The 27,925-nt window shown below is 55.5% G+C and overlaps 2 protein-coding genes across 4 annotated transcripts; both read right to left on the reverse strand.

Annotated features, from left to right (window-relative positions):
- Positions 1–3,299: 3,299 nt before the first annotated feature.
- SART1 (spliceosome associated factor 1, recruiter of U4/U6.U5 tri-snRNP) lies at positions 3,300–18,488 on the reverse strand. The gene is made up of 20 exons (XM_060158582.1): positions 18,106–18,488; positions 16,224–16,281; positions 15,795–15,850; positions 15,131–15,257; positions 14,909–15,014; positions 14,581–14,658; positions 14,367–14,466; positions 14,133–14,275; positions 13,838–14,044; positions 12,970–13,094; positions 12,757–12,890; positions 12,490–12,623; positions 6,733–6,906; positions 6,453–6,563; positions 6,042–6,129; positions 5,443–5,533; positions 5,218–5,353; positions 4,676–4,765; positions 4,452–4,573; positions 3,300–4,349 (listed from the first exon to the last, which is right to left on the reverse strand). Exons 1-20 carry the CDS (start codon positions 18,416–18,418, stop codon positions 4,331–4,333), a joined length of 2,412 nt encoding a protein of 803 aa, XP_060014565.1. The 5' UTR covers positions 18,419–18,488; the 3' UTR covers positions 3,300–4,330.
- A 1,078-nt stretch (positions 18,489–19,566) lies between these two features.
- Positions 19,567–27,877, reverse strand: TSGA10IP (testis specific 10 interacting protein). Of its 3 annotated transcripts, XM_060157599.1 has the most exons (9): positions 27,731–27,877; positions 26,724–26,857; positions 25,934–26,622; positions 25,617–25,764; positions 23,285–23,455; positions 20,668–20,767; positions 20,524–20,539; positions 20,332–20,479; positions 19,567–19,705 (listed from the first exon to the last, which is right to left on the reverse strand). In XM_060157599.1, exons 1-9 carry the CDS (start codon positions 27,875–27,877, stop codon positions 19,624–19,626), a joined length of 1,635 nt encoding a protein of 544 aa, XP_060013582.1. In that variant the 3' UTR covers positions 19,567–19,623. The 3 variants fall into 3 exon arrangements, with proteins under 3 accessions (XP_060013582.1, XP_060013581.1, XP_060013583.1); XM_060157598.1 differs by lacking the exon at positions 20,524–20,539 and having other exon boundaries at positions 20,332–20,456; XM_060157600.1 differs by lacking the exons at positions 25,934–26,622; positions 26,724–26,857 and having other exon boundaries at positions 25,617–25,720.
- Between the last annotated feature and the right edge of the window lie 48 nt (positions 27,878–27,925).

Consider the following 27,925-nt stretch of genomic DNA (forward strand, 5'->3'; position numbering starts at 1 on the left):
TCTCACACAGAGCTTTGCGGGAGGGGGCCTCTGCAGGGAAATCCTCCCCTTTTTCAGTTTCCCTTTCTGTCGAAGGCTGACAAGTCAGACACATTTTGGGACCCCCTCCTGTCTCCGCCCACCCCCGCAGGGGAGCATATGTTGACACAGAGGGCAATTTTGCTTTTCTTAGTGTCCCCAGAGCAGGTGTACAGAGGAGGGGAAGGGCAGGGGTCTGAGGAAGGGCAGGTAACGTGGTCTCACTGGGCAGGGCCATGTTGTCTGGCAGGTACAGGCCTGGAGTGCCAGCCTAGGGGGTTTTGATGGGAGTCACCTGAGATGGCAGGACCTGGTGCGTCAGGAGTCAGAGAGGGGGAAATGGGTGTCGCAGGAAGGGCTGGGACCCACCAGAGTGAAAACCCCGAGTGAGGCTGACTACCCAGGGCATTAGGGCCTCGGAGAAATGGCCGTGGGGGAGTGACTTTGGCTCTCACCTCGGCCCTGTGAGCGAGGACAGCCATCTCCATCCTATACCAAGATGAAGACATTCAGAGCAGCAGAATATGGTAGTTTATCACCAACAGACAGAACTTCTAGAAGACAAACTTCAGAAAAAAATGAAAATGACTCCAGAGGAGAGATCTGAGAGGCAAGAAGGAACGAGGAACAAGTTCATTAATGATGATGATGTCTGACTAGGGGGTGGTTCTTAGAAAGTCAAGATAAGGTCCTGGAGGATAAAAACACCTAAGAATAGGGACTTCCTTGGCGGTCCAGTGGTTAGGACTCTGCGCTTGCACTGCAGGTGGCACCAGTTCCATCCCTGGTTGGGGACTAAGATCCCGAAAGCCATGTGGCCAAAACTAAAAAAAAAAAAAAACAAAACCCATGTAAGGATAGAGAGGGAGCAATCCTAATTAAAGGGTTCTAAAGGCCTGTATAGTTTGAAGGGAGATAGATCTATTGACCAAGTTTAGACTTTAATACACACATTGAAACGTTAAGGGTAATCTCCAAAAGAATAGGAAGAGTGGATAACTTCCAAGCCAGTAAGAAGAAAAGGTGTTAAACACTCAATCACTCAAAAAGAAAGCAAAGGAGAAAAACAAGAGAAACAGGACAAAGTATTACTTGTATAGAACAGAAACTACTCTGTTTAAGCAGAAAAGGGATTTTCTAGACCACTTTAGGTGACTGTGATAGTTAATTTTGTGTGTCAACTTAACCGGGCTCAGGGATTCCCAGATGGCTGGCAAAACGTTACTTCTGGTATGTCTGTGAGGGTGTTTCTGGAAATTAGCATTTGGAGCAGTAGACTGAGTACAGAAGGCCCCCTCGCCAATGCTGGTGGGCCTCACCCATTGCGCCCCGAGAGCCTGAGGAGGACGGGGAGGGGGCGGTGAGGGCGTTTGCTCCGTTTGAGCTGGGACACCTGTCTCCTCCTCACTCCTCAGGCCTTCAGGCTCAGACTTGAGACTCACACCACCGGCTTTCCTGGGTCTCTAGCTCGGAGATGGCGTATCTGGGGCTTCTCATAATCACGTGAGCCAATTCCTATGATAAACCTCCTCATATATGTGCATATCCTAACGGTTGTTTCTCTGGAGAACTCTGATACACTCACAGAATCCCAGGGGGTCAGAGAACAAATCTCGGAAGGGTGCCTGAACTGGCAGGGCCCTACCTGGGCCTCCAGGGTAAGAACTGGGGAGGCTTCATCAGGCAGCCCTGGGGAGGGGGAGGGGAGAAGGCAGGGGACACCCTGCTGCTTCCCAGTGCTGCGGGGAAACGACAGAACTGGACCATGAGCTGACAGGAGCCACAGCCTGGGTATGGCTGCTGGGGCTTGAAGGGGTTCAGTGGACCTGGGCAGGGTGTGGGCACAGCTCAGAAGGAGGACCACCTGAGTGAGGAGGGGACCCATCCTGCCCGTTTCACTTGCAGGCCACACCCACTCCGGATAATCAGCTTTTGGACCGAGGTTCCCATCACCAGGCCCAGAAGAAAGGGCCTTCTTGGGGGCTGGCCAGGGAATGAAGCTGCTGGGAGTGGTGAAGGGGTCCTGGGCAGGCCTTTATACCTTGGTGAGGGTGCCACGTGGGCCGGTGGCAGAGAGGCAGATGTATGGGCTTCTGTAAATTAAAGCTGGGCTCTCTGAGCCCCTTTGAAGGCCTTGTGTCACGTGGAAGGGCATGGACTCCCCCCATCCCCTTCACGTCTGGTGGTGTCCTTGCTCGACGGCTGCTCACCCATCAGATCCTCACGGGCCCAGGCAGCCAGTCTGGCCCTGCTCCTTACCCTCAGGCCCAGCAGCCCTGATGCTCAGTAAACATTTGCTGAAGTAATGTAAGGATGAACGTTCTTAACTCTGCTTTACACCAGCCCTGGAAGTCTGAGATGAAACACGGACTCAGTGGTAATTCGCCCGAGGTCAGACAGCTTGTGAATAGAAAAGCAGTCCACATGAGTTAGTGCCCCAGCCAGCTTGCCCCCAGGCCCTGGCTAAGACCTCAGTGACCCTCACACCAGCCTGTGCGGAGGCATCACTGCCTGCAGTTCCTGAGAGGGAAGGTGTTGCTGGCAGGGCCCCACCTTCTCCCATGGTTCTGTCTGTGCTGGGGGCTCAGGCTTCAAAAGATTTGGTGGCCCCCAGCCCCTCCCACCTCCAGGGAGCTGCACTGACGCCTTGCTGCTTCCCAGCCCCCAGCAGGGGCAAGCACAGCCTGGGGAGGGGACTAGCTAGCATGCATTCGGGCCGGGAAGGGCAAGCACGGGGCCTGGGGACCAGAGGCCACAGGATGTCTCAGAGGAAGCAGACGGCCAAGCAGGGAGGCTTCCTGGAGAGGCCCCTGCGAGTCCCTGGAAGCCCCTCCTAGCCCCTGGTGCACTATTTACTGTCTCCTCAGTCACAGGGTCAGCGTTGGGAGGCATCCTGGGCCAAACCTGGTCAATTTGACCCTGGTCCACCGTTGCTTTAGGCCTTGGTCGTTTCTGGCTCTGATGATGGTGACAGCCTCCTAACAGGCTGCACAGCGTACGGTGTGAACTTTGACAAGAGCTCGGCCAGAGCTGGTGCTATGCCACCAGGGACACTGGACTGCCCATCCGTAACACCGGACGTGCCTCAGAGGCTTCCAGGAGAAATGGACTGAGATTCCCCAAATCCCAGATCTGGGCTAGGCATCCTACGGGGACCCTCCATGAGGAAGCAGCCCAGATGAAAATTAAATCAGAATCAGACCTCAAAACGAGGAGATGAGCGCAAGAAAGCACGAGGCGCTGGTGCTTGCTGGGTCTGCCACGCAAAAACTGTCATCAAAGGCAATGTGCTAAGCAACTGTATTTTTGTCCCTTGCTTACATTTCTCTCACCCTAAGGTTATCCACTCTTTTCTTCGTTTCATTAAAAAAAAAAAAATCCGTGAAGCGTCTGGAATGCATCCAGGTGTACGTCAGGGTGGGCGCTGGTTTGGTCGGACTCCCATGGGAGCCAGCTGTCACCTTTCCCTTGATTCAGGCTCTTGCTCGCCCCTCACAGAGTTCTTCCCTGCTTAACTGGACACAGCTCCCAGGAGGTGCTCCAAGGAACTCTCAGCCTCTCACTCCACACACACCAAGGCGGTACAGGATCACGGAGCAGCCTCGGGTAGCGCCTCCGCCCTGCGCTGCCCCCAGTCCCTGCCCTGCCCGCCCTGGCCGGGGAGGGCAGTGCCACTTGTGGCTCTGGAGGCTGGGAGAGACCAGGGTGACTGAGCCTCTAAAACACCTTCCACTTCTTACCCAAAAGCTAGCCCTGCAGAGGATAAGGCACGGCCTTCAACAGACGGCCAGGACCCATGCAACCACACCGGGGAGGCCAGGGGAGGGGGCGAGAAAATGAACCAGCTGGCTTCTCTTTAGCTGGCTGGGGCCCAGGGTGGGCTGGAGAACCGCCTTAGAGGATCCAGGCTAGCTTTCGCCCTGCATCTCCGTTCAGTTATTTGTGTCGCCTATGACCATGTCTCACCTGGCAGAGGCCATCACTCTAAGCCACCTCTGAGGGGTCTTGCTCACCTTCGCACTGCAGGTGAACGAACGAATGAGTTCATTTAATTGTCACAAGACATCCTGTGAAGCAGAGGTGTCTTGATGGTACAAAATGGCAGAATTAAAGCCCAGAGAGGTTCAGTGACTTGCCCAAGGTCACAAAAGTGATAATGGATGGAGCCGGAGGGCAGTGTCACTGATGCTCCTCCACCTGCCCTCCTCCCAGGTCTAACCCTGGAATCTGCACCATGACCAGGGGGGGAAAAAATAAGGAGGGAACTTTATTTAATATTAAAGTCGGGAGGGGATCAGAAGGGAGGTCGGCTTCACTTGGTAATGGTGTTCCTGCGGAGAGAAGAGGGGTGTGAGGCTGCAGAGCGGCTGCACGCCTCCCCGACCCCACGCGTGCACCGCGAGGCCCTGTGCCCGCCCCGCCTCCCCACTCACGCGTTCATGCTCTTGCCACTGCCGCTGAGCACGATGTACGGTGTCTTCTGGGCCTTCTGCTTCTCCTGGAGCAAAGCCACGGTGCCCAGGGGCGTGTCACTGGAGCTCATCTTCTTCAGGAGCTGCGGGGGCAGGGTTGGTCAACACGGGTGGGAGCGGGCCTCGGCACCTCAGCTGCCCGCCACGCATCCCGAGGCACCCCCCGCAACTCCTCGGGCACCCACCGCCTCCTCGTCCAGCTTCTTCATCCGCCGCTCCGTCTTCATCTTGCCCGAGCCCTTCCCATGGAAGCGGTGGGACAGCTGCCGGAAAGCCTGCGATGGGGGAGGGGGGCAGGACCGTGTTGGAGCCGCCCAAGCCGCACGGGATAGGGGAGGGGCAGCGCTAGGCCCAGGGTGGGGTGGGGTGGCTGGGAGGGGATGGGAGAAGGCCAGCGGCCCCAGCACCCTCTGGGGCCCCCAGCAGAGTGGGGGGGATGGACTTTGTCGGGGCACCGGGGCTGGGGCTGGAGCGAGGGGGCAGCACACCCAGGGAGCATGTGGGGAAGAATGCTGGCGGCTGGAAGACAAAGAAAAGATGGGAGAGTCGGCCGCCCCGCGAGGGCCGCCGGCGGTGAGAGTGAAGGGTCAGGCCAGCAAAGGCACCCTTCCGCCAGGCCTGCGAGGGGGACCACCGGGCCTGCCAGAGACACAGACACCACCAGCCCCCAGCCCAGACCCTGGGGTGCGGCTCTGCCTCGTGGCCCCGCCTCAGAGGCCCCGCTCACCTCCTTGGGAGTGAGTTTCCGGCCCGTCTCGTCCACGTACTCTATCTTGACGTCAGGCTTGTAGCCATCCTTCTCCTTGAAGTCCTGGGTGAAGCCTCGGTACTCCTCCCGCCGGCTGTACTTGTCATCGATGGCCCTGCCCGAGACGGATAGGGATTCAGTGTGAGCTGCTGCCCCCCCGGCCCAGGCTCCAGGCAGTGCGGCCCCGGCTGGTGCCCCACTCACATCTTGTCCTCGATGCAGTACACGGCTGACGGCAGGGACTTGTTGGGCGCCTTCACCCGGGCCACCTTCTGCACCGTTGTCTCCAGCAGCCCTGAGGACAGGGGTTATGAGACTCCAGGCTGCCCAGCACCCACCAACAGCACGGGGCCACTGGGAGACCCTCAGAGCTGTGCTGTGGGAGTGGACGGACATCAGGCCCATTGTGCAGACAGAGGAAACGGAGACAAGAGTCAGGTCCTTGTCAGGGGCCACTGGCCAAGTAAAAGGCAGAACTGGGATCCTAATGCCAAGGCCTCTGTGCCACAGCCTGGACTGTTTCAGCTCCCCACACTCCTCCCCAGAGGAGACACCAAGCCTCAAAGGATGCTTTGCAGGGGAATACGTGAGCACGGGCATTGAAAATGGGGTGATGCAGCACAGAAGGCCAGCTGCTACTAAGACTGCCCTGGAACCAGGGTGCAGGGGAAGGAGTGGCTCATGGCATCAGAAACGAGGAAGAGGCAGCAGAAGGGACCAGGGGAAGCCGCGCCAGCACCTGCCTCGCCTGCCCTTCCCGCCACAGCACCCAGGCCCCAGCAAGGCTGCCCCGAGCCCCTTACCTTTGTTCTGACACAGGAGCAGGGCGGCTGCCAGCCCTCTATTCACAATGGGCTCCTCGTCCAGGATGGTGGTGGAGGAGGCAGAGAACTGGGGGTGGCACAGAATGATGGGGGTGGTAAGCGGGCCACACGGGCTCTTCTGACCCTCCAACCCAACAGTCACCCCCCACTGGACTGTGGACCTCTCTATGCACCAGGCCCTGCATGACAAGACGTCTCATTTAATCCACAATAACCCCGTGAGGTTTATACACTCCATGTACGCATGAGGAGACCAAGGCTCTGAGACATGGAGGCCCCACGGCTAGGAAGGCACAGAGCTGGGCCTCCAGCCCAGCTCCTGACCCCAAGGCAGCGGGGTCTCCACTCTCGTGTCCTCCCGGCCCCAGCCCCGTTCCTCCCTGTCCTCACATCTTGCTGCTGCTTCTCCTCATCCAGGTTGACTGTGCTCCAGCCAATGTTCTCCTCCCCATCAGATTCGGAGCCGCCGTTGGCCGATCGCTCCTCATCCCGTTCAAAGTCCTAGAGGACAGATCAGGCTCAGCCCAGGCGGCCCAGCCCTCAGCCGGCCCGTCCCACCTGAGCACTGGGGCTCAGCACTGCCGCCCACGCCGCGCCCCTGCCCCTGCCCCCGCCTCCGGAGCAGGGCAGGCCAGGGGAGCGTGTGGGCGCTGGGCTGCCGAGGACCCACCATGAGCTCTTCCTGCTCCTCCCGGTTGCCGGCCAGCCCGTAGGTGGGGATCTCCCCCAGCGTGCGGCAGAACTCTGATGTGGCGTTGAACACGATGGCCCCCTTCCGCTCCGGATCTTCCTCCTCCTCCCAGCCCCGCTGGCGACACTCCAGCCTCCTGACGATCTCCACCACCTGAGGGAGGGAGTGGCTGTGGGCAAACCCGAAAGTTTCTGGGGTGGGGCCACAGAGACCCAGGAACCCAAGACCCTCCGTGGTGGCAGTATGACAAGCCATTCCCACTGCTCACGGCAGACCAGACCGGTCTCTACTTCTCCCTGAAGTCGCTCTCCCCTCTTTTAAAAACTCCTCCTTGGACTTCCCTGGTGGCACAGTGGTTAAGAATCCGTGCTTCCACTGCAGGGGACACGGGTTCGAACCCTAGTCTGGGAAGATCCCACATGCCGCGGGGCAACTTAAGCCCGTGCGCCACAACTACTGAGCCTGCGCCCTAGAGCCCACGAGCCACAACTACTGAGCCTGTGCACCTAGAGCCCATGCTCCACAACAAGAGAAGCCCCCGCAGTGAGAAGCCTGTGCTCCGCAACGAACAATAGCCCCCGCTCGCCACAACCAGAGAAAGACCGCGCGCAACAAAAACCCAACACAGCCAAAAATAAATTAAAAAAAAAAAAACTCCTTTCAATACCGCAGCCCTCCTGCTCTGCCCCCTGACGGCAAACTCCTCCGAGAAGTTTCTAGTCTCCATGTCCACTTTTGCAACCCTTTTCATTTTATTATGTTACATTTTTAAATGAATGTCATCCTACACAAAAAAGGGTTATTTATAATACATGCATATTTTTAAAAATAACAACCACCAAACAAACACCCATGTCCCCATCACCTGGCTGAGAAACATTATTAACCTCAAGTGTCTCTTCCCCACATATCCGTGGTCATGATTCACTGGCTTTCCTTTATAGTTTACCACATAAAGACCTATCCACGAACAGTCTGTTATTTTGTTGTGCATTTTTCAAACATTATGCAATCTGAATCGTACTGTATGATTCTACTATGACTTGTTTTTATATATATGTAAGTATATATGTATTTTAAGGTTAATCTTGACACGAGCGGCTATAGTTCATTAGCTTTTAACTACAGAATCATATTCCGTGACACGATCATACCTCAATTTAGTTCTAGTGCACCAAGGATGTTCTTCTTCTGTTACCACGAGTAACGCAGCTGAAGCAATCTGATGCAAGCATTTCTCTGGGGCACACGTGAGAGTGCGGACCGGTGAGCCGCACGGAACATACTCACTTTCATTCTGCAAGGTTCGTCAGTGTCTTCCCACTGATTAGACTCATTTACACGTCCATGAAAAGTGTGGCTAAGAATTCTGGCTGCTCCACATCCTCACTGACATTTGATGTTGTCAGACTGACATTTTTGCCAAATGATGCACGTGTGACACAGTCTGTCATTGTTTCAGCTCACCTTTCCTTGATCACTACTGAGGTTGGGCCTCGCGGGGGATTCTAGTGGTCATTTATCCTTCTAATTCTCTGAATGCCATTCTGCATACGGACAAACATCTTCTCCCTCTGGCCTGTCTTTTTACATTCTTTATGATGTCGTTTTTCTTCTTTCCTGGCCACGTATCGAGGCATGTGGGATTTTAGTTCCCCGACCAGGGATGGAACCCATGCCCCCTGCAGTGGAAGCGCGGAGTCTTAACAACTGGACGCCAGGGAATTCTCCTTCATAATGTATTTTAAATAAAACAAAGTTTTAAAATTAAAATTAAGGGGCCTCCCTGGTGGCACAGTGGTTAAGAATCCACCTGCCAATGCAGGGAACTTGGGTTCGAGCCCTGATCCGGGAAGATCCCACATGCCACGGAGCAACTAAGCCCATGCGCCGCAACTACTGAGCCTGCACTCTAGAGCCCAAGAGCCACAACTACTGAGCCCACGTGCCACAACTACTGAAGCCCGTGCACCTAGAGCCCGTGCTCCGCAACAAGAGAAGCCACTGCAATGAGAAGCCCACGCACCACAACCAAGAGTAGCCACTGCTCGCCACAACTAGAAAAAGCCCACGTGCACCAACAAAGACCCAATGCAGCCAAAAATAAGTAAATTTTTTAAAAAAAATTAAAAATTTTTATTTCTAAGTAAAATGTCTGTTTTCTTCTTCATGGGTTATGCTTTACGTCTATATTGTAAGAAATCTTTCTCTTGAAATAATCCAATCACATAAAAACAAATACTCTATGATTCTACTTATAGGAGGTCCCTAGAGGAGTCAAGGTCATAGAGACAGACAGTGGAATGGTGATTGCCAGAAGCTGGGGGGAAGGGAGAATGGGGAGTTAGGGTTTAATGGGGACAGAGTTTCAGCTTCACAAGGTGAAGAGAGTTATGGGGATGGATGGCGGTGACGGCTGCACACAAGGTGAATATACTTAATACCACAGACCATACACCTAAAAATGGGTAAGATGGTAAATATTATGTGTATTTTAACACAATAAAAAAAAGAATCTCTACCACGAAGTCATAAACGTAATTCTTTTACTTTGGCCTCAAATATTAAGTTTTTACTTTTAAGTTCTTAATCTAAGTGAATTTGCATAAGGTGTGAAGTACAAACCCAATTTCACATTTTTCCAAATAGGTAACTGATTGTCCCACCACCCCTTATTGAGCTGAGCACCTTTCACACTGGGACACCACGTGTCCTGGCTCAGTAGTCTGTTTCTGGGTCCCTGTATTCAATCTCAGCCCTATTAGTCCACACTTATGCCAATATCATGCTGTTTCAATTTCAACTTTCTAAAAAGACTTGATATCTGTTACAGCAAATCCCACCACATTATTATTCCAAAGCGTCTTGGCTATTTTGGTCCCTTTGATCTTCTGTGTAAATTTTAGAATCAACTTGCCAGCTTCCACAAAAATCTCTATTGGGACTTCTGTTGGAACAGCATTTAATCTATAGGTTAATTGGAGGAGATAGACATCTTTACAATATTAGTGGTATCCATTAACATGGTTGTTATGGACTGAAATGTGTCCCCCCCAAAATTTGTATGTTGAAGCCCTCATCTCCAGTGTGGCTGTATTTGGAGACAGGACCTTTAAGAAGATAAAAAAGGTCAAATGAGGTCATAAGGGTAGGCCCTAATCCAATGGGCTAGTGTCCTTACAAGAAGGAAAGATGTCAGGGAGTAACACACAAAGGCCATGTGAGGACACAGTGAGAAGATGGCCATCTCAAGGCAAGGAGAGAGGCCTGAAGAGAAAGCAAACCTGCCAACACCTTGATCTTGGACTTCCAGCCTCCAGAAGTGTTAGAATAAATTGCTGTTGTTTAAGCCACCCGGCCTGTAGTATTCTGTTATGGTAGCCCTTGGTAACTAAAACAACACGTCTTGTTTAATGCTTTCCGAAAATGGACTATAATTTTCCCCATATAGATCTTACAAATCATTCATTCCTTTTTATTTTGTTGCTATGCTGATTACGCCTTTCTCACATTGCCTTCTCTTGCTTATCCACATTACTTCACCATCTATATCACTTTCATAAATGGTGTCCTTTTTAAAATTACATTTTCTACCTATTGCTGGTGTACAGAAACACAATCAACGTTCATCTATTAATCTTGTGTCCAGCAACCTTGTTAAAGCCTGCATGATCTAGTCCCCATTTCCCACCACCCCACAGAGCTGACCTGATGGGAGCATCAGTGGCCTCCGTGCTGCCCGATCCCAAGGTCAGTTCCCATCCTCCTGATACCCAAACTCTCCGGAGCATGCGCCACAGCTGCTCACACGCTTCCACTCCAGACCTTTCTTCACATGCTTCCAGGACGGCACCCTCTCCTCTTTACCCTCCTCGCTTGGAGCCCTACGTTCTCTTCCTTATTTATACTCACTCTCCTGGTGATTCCATCCAGTCCTCTGGTTTTAAATCCCAGCTACAAAGACTTCCATGCTTGTATCTCTCATCTCAGCCTCTCCCCTGAAGTTCAAAGTCATATATCCAACTGCCTATTCAATATCAATCACCTCCAATAAGGAGGCACCTCAAAGCTAACTAAACCAAAAGGAAACACTTGCTTTTCTTCCCCACACCTGTTCCTCCCCTAGTCTCCCCCATCTCAGTAAATGGCCCAGTCAGTAGAAAACCCAATCGTGATTAATCCCACCGGGCCACGTAACCTTTACAATCCTTTCAGCCGTAGACTCTGGGACACTCGCACATAATTTTTAAATATTAACGCTATTCCGCATTAACTATGAAAGAGAAAAACTTCCCTCAACTCGCGCCCCCTTCAGCTATTGCCCCATTTTCCCATCCTCTATTAGAGTGGGGTTGGGCAAACTGGGGCCCACTGCCTGTCCTCGTAAAGCAAGCTGTATTGGCATGCAGCCATGCCCACTGGCTACACTGGCAGAGCAGCTGAGCAGCTGAGCAGCTGCTACCAAGATCTAAGCCTCAGACGTTTACTCTCTGGCCCTTTAACAAAAAGCCCTCACGCTCCTGCGCTGAGGAATCATCCCCAGCTGCTGCCCTCACCTCCTTGAGTCCCATCTCTCCTCAATCCTCCAGAAGCTACTGTCTCTGCCAGGGCACTGTCTCCACTGGTGCCAAATCTGACCTGCCCCTCAGCAGTGTTAGATGACGCCACCCTCCCTCTCCTCGAAACCCCTCCTCGGCTTCAGGGAGGCCTCACTCTTGTGGCTCCCCTCCTACGCTACCCCACACAGTAGGCACCCCAGGTTCGCTGCTGAAGCCTCTGTCTCCAGCCCCACTTTCTCCCTCGGTGGGAGGTGCAGGGTTACAAGTGTGGGCTCTGGAGTCAAGCTGTGCAAATTCCAGCTCGGCCACTTACCAGTCATGTAACCTTGGGCAACTTGCCTAACGCCTCTGTGCCTCAGTTTTCCTCAACTGTAAAATGGAGAAAACAGAACCTTCCTCATAGGGTGTTGCTGTGAGAATTAAATGAAGCAGCACATAAAGCACTTAAGCAGTGCCCGGCACGTGCCAGTGCCCCGTGAGGGTCAGCGATGACCACGGCCTCAAGGCCCCGCTGACCTCTCCACCTCAGCTCACACCACCAGCCCTTCACTCTGCTCCAGCCTACCTGGTCCTCCAACATTCTAAAGTTGTCTATCCAAAGGACATCTGCTGTCTGTCTGCGCGTCTGTCTACGCGACCTCCACACTGAATCTGCACAAGACCGGCTCCTTTGTGTCATTTCAGTCTCAATTCAAATGTCTCCCCTTGAAAGGTCTTTCCTGAACACCCGAACCAAGAGACCAACCCTCTGGTGACTCCTGTCTGGTCTGCTCAGCTCTAGTCACTATCAGAAATTACCATTTGCTCGTGTTCACAAGCTCACCGCCAATTCTGCCTCCATGAAAGGCATAGGCCTTTGGCTGTCCTGTTCTCCAATGACTCCCCAGCCCTGGGACAATGCCTCACACACAGTAAGGCATGCAATACACACTCCAGAAGGAAAGAAAGGAGGGAAAGATCCAACCACTAAAGCATCCCCTAGTGGAAACGCTGCAGAAACCTAGAAATCTACCAATATCTACCAGTAACACCATATGAAACAAAAGAGAGGATGCAAATTGAAATGCGGGTGCTGCCTACAATGGCGCGGGAGCACGTGCTCCTCAGGACAGGCCACTACAGACACACCTGTCACCGAAGGGCCCAGCGCCCACCCACGCCTCAGGAGCCCCCCTACCTTCTCACCGCTGTCCCGCAGCTGTTGTAGCTGCCGCAGGCGGCGCCCCTTCTCCAGCTGCTTCTGCAGCTCCAGCTCCGCCTCATCCTCCTCCAGCACCTCAGGTGACCCAGACCACGGTGCTCTGCCCTCCTCTGGTGGAAACACGGGAGACGCCGGCTCAGATCACTTCCAGGGGCCCTGGGCTCCTGTCCCTGCTTTTCCACCCCTGCCCCCAACTCCCCCTCTGCCCTCCCACCCCCCGAAACGGGCTGGCTGGGCCCTTACCCTCGTCGCTGATGTCCATGTTCTCCACGCGGGGGTCATCTGACTGCAGGGGCTGAGACACAGGCTCCTTCTCCCCCTCCTCCTGGGCCTCCTCGTCTGCCTGAGGCACTCGGCGCCGACCGCGGCCCCGCAATCTGTGTGGAGAGGCCTCTGTGTGAGCCCTGGCCCCGGGGCTGGCTCAGCGCCAACACCGACCCCTGGCCCCACACCCACCTGGAACCGAAGTCCTCATCTTGAGTCTGGTCCCCAAGGGGCAGCAGGTCATCAGCCTGTATTACCACCTCCTTCTCCTTCTTGCGGATCTTCTTCACTCGCCGCTTGGTCTTTTTAAAGGTCACCTGAAGGGGAGAGAGAAAAGAGAAATGTGAAGGCCAGGGTGGCGGTGGGGGGAAAGCAGGCAGCACAAGCCCATGAGAGCGAATGCTGCCTTAGCGTTACTCTGCGCTGGCTGTGGTCCTACGTAGTTTACGTACATGGGCAAGACATGAGGTGTGGGCGATTATTCTCCCGCCTGTGAGATGAGGAAAACCGAGGCACAGAGAGATTATGTATCTCGTCCAAAGTCATCTAGCTCCTAAGCAGGAGAGCCGGGATTGTGAATCCCAGGAGTCTGGCTGCAGAGTCTTGCTCATAACCACAGAGCCAAGCAACCTACTGAGCCAGTGGTCTACCTGCGAATTCACACAGCCATCCCAAAGGCGACAGCCACGCGCAGCTGTAGAATGACCACTTACCAGATCACCACCCATCCTTGTATCATCCCCCAAGAGCTGGCTCCCGCCATCCCTATTTCAGATGGGGCGCCTGGTACTTACATCACTCACCCCAGGCACAGGCTGGCTAAGCGGCAGGGTCTGAACACCAGTTCAGGGCCACCTGGCTCACGGTCCTTGTTCTGTCTACACCAACTGCCTGCCCACAGCTCCTCCTCGGGGCTGCCAGTGACTGCGCATCCCCAGGGACCAAGCACCACATGATCACCTGATCCCCCTCCTTAGCTCATTCTGGCAGCCTGTGACCTCCGAGGGGAGGGAGGGTCACCACCCTAGTCACAGGTGCAGGTGGAGGCCTCGGGGCTCACCATCTCCTCAGGCGTGAGGTACTCGGAGGCGAGCCGGGGCCCGGCTGTGCTCAAGGACTGAGCCTGCAGCCGCAGCTTGGCCCGGATCTCTTCCAGCTCCCGTTCCCGGAGGCCATCGGCCACGCCGCCCTGCTCCAGACGGAAGGACTGCAGCCGCTCGCCCTCGAGCTCCTCATCGTACTTGGACAGGACAGAGCGGGGTTTTTGCTGCAAGACAAGAAGTACAGGTTAGGACCGAACCCAGCTCCTGAAAAGCCACCACCGTCTCCGCCCAGAGCCCACACTGCCGGCCTGCCTGTGCCAAGTCATCCACACTCTCATCCTCTGCGTACGGCAGGTAGTCAGGCTTCTTCTTGCGCAGCTCCACGTTCTTCTCTGCCCGCTCCTTATCCACCAGGTTCACGTTCACCAGCACATCCTCCTCCTCCTGCAGCACTCCTGGAGCCAGGGCGGAAGCAGTGGCCGGTCACGCTTGCCCTCAACTCAGCAGTGCCTGTGGCCCCAGCCAGAGCACCCCAGTTCAACCCACCTTTGTCCTTGAGGGTGAGGATGACAGTCTCCCCCTCTTGGAAGGCGTCAATGGCATGCTCTACAGTGAGGCCCTGCAGGTCCCGGGCACTGTACAGGACCTAGAAGGAAGGCAGAAGGTCCAGCCGGGTCAGGAGCCTGACCCACCAAGCCCTGGGATCCCAGCACCAAGGACAGCACCCCCCGCCCCCACCCCCCAGCTGCTGCAGCTTCACCTGCCGCCTCTGCCCGAACTCCTCCTCCACCAGGGTGCTGACACCAAACTCTTGGTCCATCTCCTCCAGCAGCTTGGCCTATGGGACAGGGAGGGGGTGACGTCTGACCTCAGGCTGTTCAGGATCAGCAGAAGGTGCGGGGCCTTACTAAATGTGAGTGCAAAGAGCACAGGACTTGGAGGCACGCTGCTGAAAACCCAGCGCAGGCACTACTGACCACTCCTACAGCCCCGAGCCCAGCCTCACCTCCCTAGGGTCCATGTTCTGCCTCACCAGCCGGTCAGGCCACCAGAGGCACTGAACGACACCCCAGCTCCCAGCACCTCACCCTCCTCTCTGCCAAGTCCTTCTCCTTCTGAAGCTGCCGGGTCCTCTCGATCCAGGCTGCAGTGTCATCCAGCCAGGGGTCATCCTCCCCCAGGGCCTTTATCTTCCTGAGGAGGGAAGACAGTGATGCTCCGGGAGCCAGCTCCTGCTCCCCCACCCCAACTCCAGAGCTGCTTGGCGCCTCCTCGGGCCCTCCCCCTGCCTGCCCGGCTGGGACCCTCACCCCAGCTTTTGGTTCAGGAGGCGCTTTTCTTTGGCAGCCGCCAGCTTCTCTCGTAGCTCTTCTCGCTGTCGCAAGGCCATGGGATTGATGACATCGGCGGTCACGGGCTCCTCCTTGGTGCCCGCCTCTGGAAGGGAGGCCCAGGCGTGAGGCTATGCCTGCCCAAGGCTGGTGGGGAGAGGAGGGAGCCACTCACGCTGCCCCCGTCCAGCTCAGGGGGCCAGAGGGGCCAGGGGTGGGGGAAGAATCCGTGCCTCCCTACTCCCACGCGACCCCACCCTCCCATGTCTCCCCACGGCACAATGGGACCCTCCATGCCTTCCAGAGTCCCTCTGATCATACTTCAAAAACAAAACAAAATGAAAAAACTAGCACCTGCACAGCCCAGATCCGTTTGCAGGAACTGTGCACATCTCTCAGCCCATCTAATGCTACCTCACAGCCAGACTGAGGATGCAACGCCAACTGCTCAAACTACAAGAAGCAGCTGAGTCCCAGATCTGCCACACAACAGCAAGGAGGGCCCCGCGCCCACTGCCAGCACACACACAGGACCGCTGAATGGTGCTGAACCTGTGTCCACTTTCTTCAAAGACCCCTTCAGATGGCCTCTCTCCTTGGTCCCAAATGCCCTCCCTTCCCCCACCCTCAGCCCCACACTCACCCTTCTTGACAGCATTGACCTCCAAGGGTTTCAGCCCCAACTTTGCCCGGAGTTTACTGAAGGCAAGAGATACAAGTGTTAGGAACTGTCAAAGAAAGAGCACCGAATGCATTTCTGGACAGACGGGGTGAAAACATGAGGGGACTGAGTGGTCCTAAGGGTCCCAAACCTAGGGCCTGACCCAGCATTGGGAAGAGCACTGGCCTCCCAATCAGGCGGAAGGCCTGGCCTGCCTCTAACCAGTGAAATGCCATCCTTCCTCTTGGCTCTTAATTGCCCACTTCTGTAACTCAAATGGTTGGCTAAGATGATTTACGTGGCAACTTCCAACTTCAATCAGAACGTGTTACTGTGCGAAAGCCACCCGAAACAGCTGCCCCTGAAACTGCTTGTAAGAAAACACAGAAACATAAAGGAGACGGTACTTACTTGGTCTCCTCGATGCTGAGTGACGAGGCATCACCTGAGCTTGCTTTGGAGCTGGCAGCTGGAACAAGAAGCAGCAAGGCTCAGGAGCTGAACACAGGGCCTGCAGCCACAGCCTTGGCTCCAGCTGCAGGGCCGAAGACGAGAGGCCCTCACCAGCACCTGGGCCTGCTTCCTCCTCCCCAGGAGCTCCTTCTACCTGAGTCCCAGGCTCTGAGAAGGCCACCTCTCCACACACCTTCCTTTCTTGATCCAAAAGGTCCAGCTCTCTACATCCTTCACTTTGCCGCCTCTTCACTTTTGTACATTCTGTATTTTCAACCTGCACTGCCCTCTCTGGCCTCACCCTGATTAACAAAATCCTATCCGAATGCAACAATGAAATGCCACTTCCTTCGTGGAGTCCTGTTCGATTATTGATCAGCATGAACTGCTCTCCCCTGCACTGCATAGTACGGTCAGTCATTTCTGGGTCTGTTTCTCCTCACAAGGCAGGAACCACCTTGGCAACATAACTGTGTCCTCTATGTAATTCGTGCAATCAAGAAACACACTTATTGGTGCCTGTTCTATGATGATACCGGGGTCACAGAGATAAAGGGGCATTTCGGACCTCCTCCACCCACCTCACAAACAGCAAATAACTTCACCGAACACCAGAGACAACAGCCAGACCCCATCAGGCGGAGCTGCCCCAACTAGCTGCCACCACGTGCTCATCCTTCCGGCAGGCCCACCTCACAACCTACCTCTTTCCCTCTTTCCCTTTTATCCCACCTGGACCCTGCATCCCAACCCTTCTAGGCTCTCTCCAAGGTCACCAGCCTCCTTAATGCGAAATCCCATGGATTCTTTTCAGCTCTGGTTTTCGCCTGATCTCCTGTGGTGTGTGACATTGTTGATCACTCCCACAGATCCCATGACACAAGATTCTACGGTTTTCCTGCTTTGGAGAATAGCCTACCTCCTTTTTCTAGTCTCCTGCTCTGCCTACTACTAAAACATTGGCATCTCTCAGGTTCTACTCCCAACCCTGGCTTCTCACTCCTCAGTCTCTCAAGGGACTTCATTTGCCACCTGAACTCTCATGATTCCCAAATTGCTCTATCTGGCCCCAAAGCTGGGTTGCTCCATGCACATCAAATGCAACACTCTGCAAAAGCGAATTCGTTGTCTCCCTCCAAAAATCTGCGTCTCTTCCAAACTCCTCAAGTTCAGTCGACAGCACTCCCACCCACCTAATCGCTCAAGCCAAAATTCAAGGAGCATCCTCAATTCCTTCTTCTCCTTCCCGTCCTCTTCCAAGTGCTAAGCTCTGTCACATCGTCCTCCGAAACACCTTTCCAATCTCCCCTCCATCCCACTGCTGCTGCCTTGGTGCAGGCCACCATCAGCCTTCACCTCACCTCCAATCTTCACTGCCCTTGACCCAGTTCTCAACACAATGATCTTTGCAAAATATGAATATAATCAGCGCACTCCTCAGCTCAAACTCATGGCTCCCTACGACTCTCAAGACAAAGTTCAAATTTCTTAACAGGGCCTATCTCACAGCCTCGTGTCTCTGCTGTGAACTCCACAACTTGCACAATATCAGGTTTCTTCTTGCCTCTGCACGTGCTGGCACCACTTCATTCACTCACTCAACACGCTTAGGGAGGGCCTGAGATATGCCAATTGAGGAAAACAGAAAATTTCTACCCTCACGAAGTTTAACAGAGAAAAACAACCTTTAATTCCAAATAACCACAGGAAGACCTGTTACGGTACTGACGAAGAGAGTGTGGCGATGCCTCGGCCTGGTGTGCTCGGCCTCCAAACCCAGAGCCCACCACCCCCAGACACCCCCCATCGCCCCGCCCCCTGCACAGGCCCCGCCCCTCACCGGCCTCGTAGCCGTCCTCCCGCTTCTCCCGCTTCACCCGCCGCTCGGAGGGCTCTGTCTGGTTGCGCTCCCGCCCGTGCGCGCCGCTGCGGGCCTCAGCTTCGGCCCCGCGTCGCCCGCCCCCGCGTTCGCTCCCACGCTCTCGGCTTCGCTTCCGTCGTTCGCCGCCGCTGCTGCCGCCGCCGCTGCTCCGGTGCTTGTGTTTTTTGTGTTCCCGGTGCCGAGGCGGCTGTTCGGTGGCGCCCCCGGTGCCGGCCGCTGCCGTGGTCCCGGCCGCCTCCTTCTCCCCACGGTGCTTCTTTGACGACCCCATGGTGGTGTGTGCACCCCGAGCCCGGCTACCGCCGAGCCCCGACAACGCAAAATGGGAACACTTCCGGGTCGCCAGACAGCCGGTGTCGTATTGCCGGAAACCAAGAGCGGCTGCTTCCGTCGCTTGCCTCGGGGCCGGCCCCAAAGGTTCATGGGAAAGCCGGGATCGGAGCCCGACTGCGCAGTCGCGGCCGCCTCGGGCCGTGGTGCAGTCTTTGAGCAGGTCGCCCGATTGCGCATGCGCGCCTCAAGGTGCTGTGCGACTGGGTCTGGGTAAGACGGCATCCCAGAACTTTAAGGACCTAGGGGCCATCTAAGTCAGCACCGCCGACACAGAAAAGCCCCTCTCAGGCTTCTCTCCGCTTGCACACCCTCAGTCACGGGACAGTCACTGTCTCACGGACTTTTCCGTGGGCAGCGCCCACCGCTCCAGTAGGCGTCCTCCTAGTGAACTCCCTGGGGTCGTGGCTCCATCAGGTGTTCAACGACGAGCGTGTTCTCCTGAGACCCCCCCAGCTCCACATTCCAGCCTCCTCCCAATCCCTACAACTAGTACTGTCTGCAAACGCTGCCTTCCCCCGTTCCTTGGATCGGATTTTTTAACCTGCGCCCTGTGACTGCTACGGAGGTCGAGATGAACTTCTGGGTGTCTGAGTCCCCTGAAATTGAATGTAAAATTTGGCATGTCCGTGTGTTTGAGGGGTTTTTTTCCCCCTTGAGGAGAGGGGCTCTAACCTGAAGTTGCTTAAATGTGAAAGCTCAGACCACACAATCCCTCCTGACACCCCCGCCTCACAGTTGCTCGTTCTGGCGGCCCGTTTGTTACACCGTGCGCCCCTTTAATGGTCCGACCCCCTCCCCCACAGGACTGGGAGTTCCCAAAGGCGGAAGCCATTGTGTCCTATTCACTCTTGAATTCCAGCACCCAGCATTTTTAGGAGTTGCAGCTCTCGCTCTTGGAGATGCCCCACTCAGTCCTCAGGGCAGAGGCAGAGCCGTGTGTGCTGGGAGGGGGCAGCCAGAACAGCCAGAGTTCCTCGTCCTGGGAACCAGCCAAGAGCGCTGCATACCCACCTGCCACCACCTACTCCCAACCTGCAGCCTCTTTCCACTACCACCAGGAATCCCACGCTGTATATTCCATAAGGCATTTAATTTTTATCTCAGGGACTGGACTCTCGGTCTGGGCTTGGGGCGGAGTGCTTGTCAGGCTGGCTGCCAGTGGGTTCTTTCTTTGGGGGACTCTTGAGAAGAGTGCTCCATTCTCACTCCCACTGACCTGTGGCTCCTTAAAGATAAAGACACAGATAGAGGCCATTGGGCTGTGCAGCTCCCCACCCCCATAACCAAGGAGACCTGGGCTGTAGAAGGGGAAAGGCCATCATCACAGATGTTGTGGATTCAAATCTGGCTCCTATGCTGTGTGACCCTGAGCAAGTGACTTCCCCTCCTCAAGCCTCATAACCCCTGCTCTGCACCAAGTTGCTCTAAAGCATAAGGGTAGGTGGAGTGACCAGCGTGGCACCAGCCCACAGTGGGGGCTTGATGTGTGGCCAGTCAGGTGGCTGCAGGTTCCCAGATAGGCTCTGCTGCTTATTCATTCCTGTGTCCTTGGGCAAGACCCTACCCCTGGGGTCCTTAGTTTCCTCATCGGAAGTGGGGAAAATAACCCTGGCCCCGCCTTCCTTGGGTGACATGGAGGACAGCGCCTGGGGAAGGCCCTGCTGACTGCGAAAGCTAGACAGAGTCCTCCAGGCCAGGGGGTGGACGGGGCAGGACTGAATTCACGGTAGATCCATTTGGCTGCTCAAGGAGTCCCCTCGGCCTTTCCCCAGGGCAGGGTGACAGGTGGATGAGGCCCTGCAGGGCAGAGTGCTGGTGACCATGCCCTTCCTCCCCACAGCTGGGCCTCACCTGGGTTTCCTGGGGGTGCCCTCCGTATCCCCCTTTCCTGCCTCAGCCAGCAGCCGCTCCTCGTCCAGTCCCAGTGCCGACAGCACCTGGGAGAAGCGCCGGGTCACAGTGAGCCGGGCATTGGCCTGAGGAGAGAGAAGCGGGGTTCCTCTCTCACCTGGGCTGCTGAGGACACAGTGAGCCTCTGCTTACCGAGGGGGTCCCAGGGCTTCCAGATGGGCAGCAGCCCAGGGGTCCCGCTAAGGGGGCCCACGCCCACCTCATCTCCCCACCCACTCGGCCAGTGAGAAGCTCTGGTCTTGGGGAGCCACGTGCTTGCCCAGGTGCTAGCCTCACCTGCATGGCCTGCTGGAACAGGTAGGGCCGGGCCTGCACCCGCTGCTGGATACCTTGCAACTCTGCCTGGTACTCAGCAAAGCGCTGTCGCTCCTGGCGCCTGCGGGGAGACGGGCCTCTGGGCGGCTAACTGTGGACATGAGCCGGCCCCCTCCTGAGCCCACTTGTCCTCATTAAGAACTTTCGGTTTCTGTCCTCCTGCCCTTAGCTTTACAAAACCATTTGATTTCCATCCTTGCCCTGGATTTCTCCTGAGGTCAGTGGGGCGGGAATCATCTGTCCCATTTTACCCATGACACGCCTGAGGCTCAGGAGGGTCAAGGGACTTGTCCAAGGTTGCACAGCTGGGAAGTGAGGGACTGAGCGCTGAACCCAGGTCTGCAGGCGGTGCCAGGCTCGCCCCTCCTCCTAGCCATCACCAAGGGAGAGGGGCCAGCACTGACTTTGAGCAACTGGACATCTGCATGCACAGCCCTCCCCTCTCTGCATCCACCCCTGCACCCTCTCACACTCTGCCTGTGAGGAGACACTGTGACTGTTGGCTGTGGCTTTGGGCAAAATCCCAGTCTGGGCTCTGGGTTCAGTTTTCTTCTCTGTGCTATAGCCCGAATGGGACAAGCTTGCCAGCATTCTCTGTGGTTCTTATAAGCCGATAGTTTAGAAAATGGGACAGAGGAACTTAAGAAATGTATTGCAAATGAAAGAACACATCCCAGAAAGATCTAGGTTCCACTGGAGAAGCACAATCCCATTTACAAAAACCCAGTCTGTGCGCTTGTCGGAAATCTGTCTGCTCGCAAGCCGTGCATCCTGGCAGTGAGGGGCCCTCTGGCTACACCACACACGGGACCGGGCATCCTTCTGCAGAGCACACGAGAGAGGCCGAAGGGCATGGTGGCAGCACCCACAGACAGAACGGGAGGGGAGAGGCACACAAGACTCCAAAACTCATGCTGGGACTTCCGGCAAGTATGCTGAGCCCTGTGGAAAACACTGGCTTGCTGGGCCAGGCCCCTTGGCTATGTGCCAGAGAAGGAAACCTCCTCCGTTCGAGAAAAAGATGGACTTGAAAACCATGGCCAGGAACAGAAGTCACTGCAAAGAGAAGTCTTCACTGTTCAAGAGGGGATTTTACAGCAGTTACAAGGAGTGGGGAGTGGGGGAAGCATGAGCTGCATTCAGTCTCGGTCTTGCCCGTGAGGTTGTGTACATTTTTCCTGCTTGGTTCTTGATGCTATTTCTGTTAGAATTGAGAGGAAGCCCATGTCTTGGAGCTCTAAGCGAGAAAGGAAGTGATGTCAGTGGATGTCAGCCCTGTCTCAGAATAAAAGTAAAGTACGGAGCTTCCCTACCACAGGGAGATATCTTTTGTGCCCACCCTCCCGGGAAGGGCAGAGTCTCCCATGAAGCTCAGAGCAAAGTTCATGTGCTGGAAGGGCTGAGACACCCCGTGGGAAATATCCTCTCCCCAGTCGAAAATGAAAGGAGTGCGTTTGGAACGCTCCTCTCACTGACATCTGCCACTGGAGTCTGGCCTTCCACTTCCTGCCGTGTGAAGAAACAATGAACTTGAGGTCCGGCAGGGAGAAGGCATCTCCCCGATCACTGGCCAAGGATTCCTTTAAAGTACACGCGACCTCTCGAGTCTTGGTTTCCTCATCTGTAAAGTTGGGAGTGATGAGGCTGAGCCTCAAAGAGTAGGTGATCAGAGCCCCCCGGAGTCCTCAGGGGCCCCATCGCAGGGCAGGAACCCTGTAGTCTCTCAGCAGCGCCCAACTCACCTTGCCCTAGCGCTTCTCCCTGGATGAAAGGGCTGCCTTGGTGCCAGCCGCACCCCGTAGGTCCGCAGTGTCAAGGGCATCGGTCATCATATTTACTTGAGTTATCTCCTTCCCTAGCTTGGGCTTTGGGGGCAAGATCCTCGTGCACTTTATCTGAAGATTGGGCATTTGAGCTCTCCGAGGCAGCATAGCAGGGCAGATGAATGGCTGCCTGGGTTGGAATCCCAGCTTTGCCCCTCTGTTGTGACCTTTGACAAATTATTTAAGCGCTTGAAGCCTGACTTTCCTCATCTGTAAAATTATGGGAGTGCTGATGATACCTACTTCACTCTCCTCTTATGAGTCTAAGAAAGATTTGCTTTTAAATATGAATTTGCTTTTTTATGATCAAAATGTAGGAAGAAAATGAAACAGATGACTCTTCCCCTGACCACGAACAATGGCTGTTTCCAGGAGCCGGATCACAGGCACTATTCACATTCTCCATGAACTATTTCTGTAATATTTGAATTTTTATAGTAAGCACGCCTGGCATTTGAAATCAGAAAACAAGATTTGAAAGTGTGATAATGCAAGAAGAACATTTTAAACTTCAGCCTTCGACAGCTGCAGGAATTGTTATTATTAACAAGGTGATCCTGGCCCAGCCCCTTCTCCTCCCAGGCCTCAGTGTCTTCATCTGTAAAGCGGCCCGACCTGCCCACCTGGTGGGGAGGCTGGCCCTGGAAGCTCAGCCCGTGGGAAGGTGAGGGCAGGTTCCCCTTGGTCCTTTGGTCTGACACCCAGCACCGCCTCCCTGCCCTCTCCCCTCCAGGCCCCCCGCAGCTCCGGCCTACCTTAGCTCCTCCAGCTTGCGCTGGGCGGCCCCCGGCCCCCGGCTCCCTCTGGGTATGTAGGCTGCCAGGCACTGAGCCAGCCGCTGCTGTAGCCGCTGCTCCCGGGCCCGCCGCAGCTCGGCCTGCTGCCGCTTCTCCTGCTGCTGCTGCTCCCAGGCCTGCAGCCGGTTTCTTGGGTGGGGAGAGGAAAGGAAGAGGGGTGGGAGAAGTCTGCAGGGAACCAGGAGCCTCATGGAGGGCCAGGGGCAGGTAGGGGCGTATGGGGGCCTGGAGGGAGGGACTGCTGCAGCCCAGAGATCCGGGGGCCTGGAGGGAGGGACTGCTGCAGCCCAGAGATCCAGGGGCCTGGGGAATGGGGTTTGTTGTGGAAGTTGGACAGGATGCAGGCTGACTCTGGGGGCTCAGCCCTCAGGCCTAGCTCAAGGTCTTTCCCTACGCTTCCTGGAAGCTTCCTGCCTACTCCAGCCAGGGGTGTACCCCAACTCGGACAGTCCTTAGCCTTGTGGAGCTCAGCACACACACCCATGACCTCACCTGTATCGCCAACTTCCCCTTGCAAAGCAGCTCTCCTTGAGGGGAGGGCCCAGATCTTTTCTTCTCTCTGACCCCTATATCTGGTAGGAGCTAGGGTAATGCCTACGGGTTTGAGGGACAGACGGATGAATGGATGGGAAAAAGAAACAAATGGTGATCAGTGGGTGGATGAAAGGATGAAAGGATGGATGGATGGTGTGGACGGTTGAATAGACAGCACCTAGATCCACCTGGAACATTCTTCCCCTAGATGTGATGGTCAGTTCCTCTGGTCAATCAGGTCTTTGCTCAAAGGTCAGAGAAAATGAGACCTCAGCACCCCATCTACCTCCCAGGGACTGTCTATCTCTAGCTGTACATTCTGTTCATTTCTTTATCAATTATCCTCCTTCCCAAGTAGAATGTGAGCCTCATGAGAGCAGGATCCTTTGTCTGTCCTCTGCACCACCAATGTATCCCCAGCACCTAGCACAGTGCCTGACACAGACAGAAACTCAGTATTGATGAGTTCATGCACAACTGAATCATGGTCAGATAGAAAGATGGACAGATGGGCAGACATACACTCAGCACATGTTTATTGAGCACCAACTATGTGCCAGGTCCTTTCAGGATGCCAGACGGGGGCTGTGATCAAAAAGATCTGGCACCAGGACTTCCCTGGTGGCCCAGTGATAAAGAATCTGCCTTCCAATGCAGGGGACGCGGGTTAGATCCCTGGTTGGGGAACTAAGATCCCACATGCTGCGGGGCAACTAAGCCCACGTGCCACAACTACTGAGCCCAGGCGCCTCAACTAGAGAGCCTGCGTGCCACAAACTACAGAGCCCACACTCTCTGGAGCCAGCACGCCACAGCTAGAGAGAGAAAACCCTCACACCACAACTAGAGAGCAGCCCACGCGCCACAACAGAAGATCCCACATGCCGCAACTGAGACCCAATGCAGCCAAAAACATAATAAATAAATAAAATAAATATTAAAAAAAAAAAAAAGAACTGACACTGTCCGTGGAGGAGCCCTCAATCTGTACAAAGGGATGGACAGACAGCCCAACACCTTACCAAGGAATCTGGGCTTTGTCCTAAGGGCACTGGGAAGCATGGAAAGGTCTCAAGGAAGGATAACAGGATAAGACTTGAAGGGTGATATCAGGATGCTGAATGGGTTCTCACCTACCACTTCTAACTTGTCACCAAGGCCCACTGAGCCAGCCTCCAAATATCTTTTAAATAAATCCCCCTCTCTTTACTCACATGGCCACCCGGTCCAAGCCCTCATCAACCCTCACCTAGACACTGTCAACAGCCCCCATCTGTCTTCCCCTCTGCTCCCACTGTCTCTCGTTCAAGCCCTAAGTATAGTAATGATCTAACTCTTCTGCCATTGTCGCTGTTTTGCCCATCTGTCTCCTTTTCCAGCCGACCTTGAGCTTCTTAGGGCTGAAACCAAGTCTTTTTACCTTTATATCCTGAGGACCCATGAGCAGATACCTGATATATGTCGCATTAATCACTTAGCTAATAAATTAATGAATGGATAGAAGATGGGAAGTGAATGAAAACTGGCTTGTGTCAATAAACAGTTGGCCAAGCAGACAGATGTATGCATGGATGGTGGCTGGCTGGCTGGATGGATGGTGGATGGTGGATGGATGGACAGATGGTTGGATGATCAGAAAGACTGGTGAATGGATAAATAAAGGAATGAATGAGAGGATGAATGACTGTCTCCTGAAGAACTAGCTCCTTCTCTAGTCCCTGTGCTTTGCTCCCACCCTTCTTCGTCTCCACCTCACCTGGTGGCCTCCTGTCGTTTGTGGAAGGTGCGGTTAGGGAAGTGTGCAAACAGGCAAGTCTCATCAGCTCCCAAGGCATGGGGCTTCCTGTTCCAGCGGGAGGCCTGAACAGCAGCCCGCGATGGCTCCCAGGGCAGCTTTTCGGGATCTGTGCACAGAGGGACAAATCAGGCACTGCCGTCTCTCCTGGCCCCTTGGGCAATCCCTCCCCGCACCTGGAGCGCAGCCCAGCCCAGCCCAGCCAGGTGGCTGGCTCCAGCCCCTCTCCGCACTGTGCGGCTTCGTGGGGGAACCCGGGCCTTGAGCCCCACGCTCACCACAGTCCAAGTCCTGCTGCAGCTGCCTCTGCAGCTTCTCCAGGTTCCTCGGCCCCTCCAGCTCCCTGGCCCTTGGCCTCCTCCTCTGTGGTCCTCGGAGGTTGTTGGAGCCAGAGCCACTCCCCTGGCTCCGCAGTTCACTCTCGTCCCAGGCCTCCTCGCCAGAATTCCGCCCCTTTCTTGGAGAACTAGCCCTCCTTCTCTGGGGGACCCTGTGCTCCCCCTCCTCGGCCTCGTCTGTGGCCTCTGCAAATGGCTCCTCCTCCAAGATCGACCCCCTTCTGGGGAGCTGGGGCGGTTCCCCGGGGCTCAGAGCCCTCTCGGCCACCTCAGCGCCCAGGCCTTCTGGCTCGGCCTCCGGCCCCGATCCTGAGCTCTTCCCAGGCGACTCCGGCTCTTGGCCCCCCGCTTTGCCAGGAGGGATGGGAATGCATCTACAGGCCCTGAGCTGCTGTCTCCTCTCCGGATCTGGCGCCTCTGTCTTCCAGCAGGAGCCACGGGCCTCTGGGTTGTTGGCCGTGGACTTGCGCCTGGACTTGTGCCGGTGGACCGCTGGGGGCAAGGGCAGGGCTTGGTGGCCAGGGGCCGAGGCGGAGCCCGGCTGAAGCGGAGCCCGGCCATCTGTGGTGAAGCTCTCCCAGACCCACTGGAAGGGGAAGGAGGGTTTCCGAGGAGGAGAGGGGACCAGACTGAGGAGGGAGAGGGCAAGGGGCAGGGGTCAGGGTCTGTGCGCTGGCCCCAACTGGGGCCTGGCACCCAGCAGCCCCCCGGCCCCTCCGCAGCTGCTTACTCCTCAGCCTCAGCGGAGCCTTGCCCCTTCTTGTTCCGGTCCCTGGGCCTCCGGTCCTTCTTTGCCATCTGCCCTGCGCTCACAGACCTCTGCTGCTGGCCCTGAATTACACCATCACTGCTCCCAAGACTCCCCTGGGCAAAGACAGGAGAGGAGGCCCAGCTCTGAGTAGCTCCCCCAGGGGACCCTCCTGTTCTTTTGTTTGTTTGTTTTATGGCTGTGCCACACGGCATGTGGGATCTTAGTTCCCTGACCAGGGATCGAACCCACACCCCATGCAGCGGAAGCTCGGAGTCTTAACCACTGGACCGCCAGGGAAGTCCCAGGACCATTCTTTTCTGTCAGGCTGGCCCCTCTGGGCCCTTGTTACCACTGAAACTGACTGATCATGACCTGAATTATTAATATTAAAATAGCAACAACTGCTATTTACTGAGCATCTACTGGGTGCTCAGGACTTTCAAGTATTAACTCGTTTAACCTTCCCAAGGATCCATGAGGTAGATATTCGCTATCACCCCTGTCATGCAGATGAGAACACTGGGGCTCAGAGAGGTGAAATCACTTGGCTAAGGTCACACAGCCGGTAAGTGGAGCCAGGACCTGAGTGTGTTGAGTCTGTCTCCAGAGCCCAGATTTGTCACCATTGCACTGTACTGCCTCTGGGCTCCGGATAGCTCTTCTGAATGCCCCACAGGGCCCTGGACTTACTAAGCCAAAGTGGGAAAAATGCATTGTCTTTCCCGAAATCCTGATCCTCCCGCAGTGTTGCAGAAGTTGCTCCATCAGAAGCCTGGGAGTCATCCCTGGGCATCATCCTTTTCTTCATCCGACATCCTGCAGGCCTCCCTGTAGTCCCTGCCCGCCTGGGGCCTCCCTGACTCTCACCTGGGCCTCAGCTCCAGTCTTGTGGCTTCTCAAGGGCTTCCCTCAGCCCTAGCCTCCCCACCCCAGAGAGCCAACCTGCCTCTGGGCCGTTGGCTATCCCCCCAAGGAGCCCCCCTCACCTGCTCAGCTTGGGGGATGCTTGAGAGAAGCTTGAGCAGACATGGGACCGTCCCTGGAGCCTGCTGTGGTGTGTCTTGCCCTGGTCTCCCCGATGCGGTCCTTACCAACTGTTGGTGGGCGTTTAGCATGTTGGTGTCTTGTCCCATCCCCCACCCCGCCCCACATCTGCCAACCTTGGAACTCCCTGTCCGACC

Source organism: Lagenorhynchus albirostris, chromosome 9, assembly GCF_949774975.1.
Source record: "Lagenorhynchus albirostris chromosome 9, mLagAlb1.1, whole genome shotgun sequence".
NCBI lineage: Eukaryota > Metazoa > Chordata > Mammalia > Artiodactyla > Delphinidae > Lagenorhynchus > Lagenorhynchus albirostris.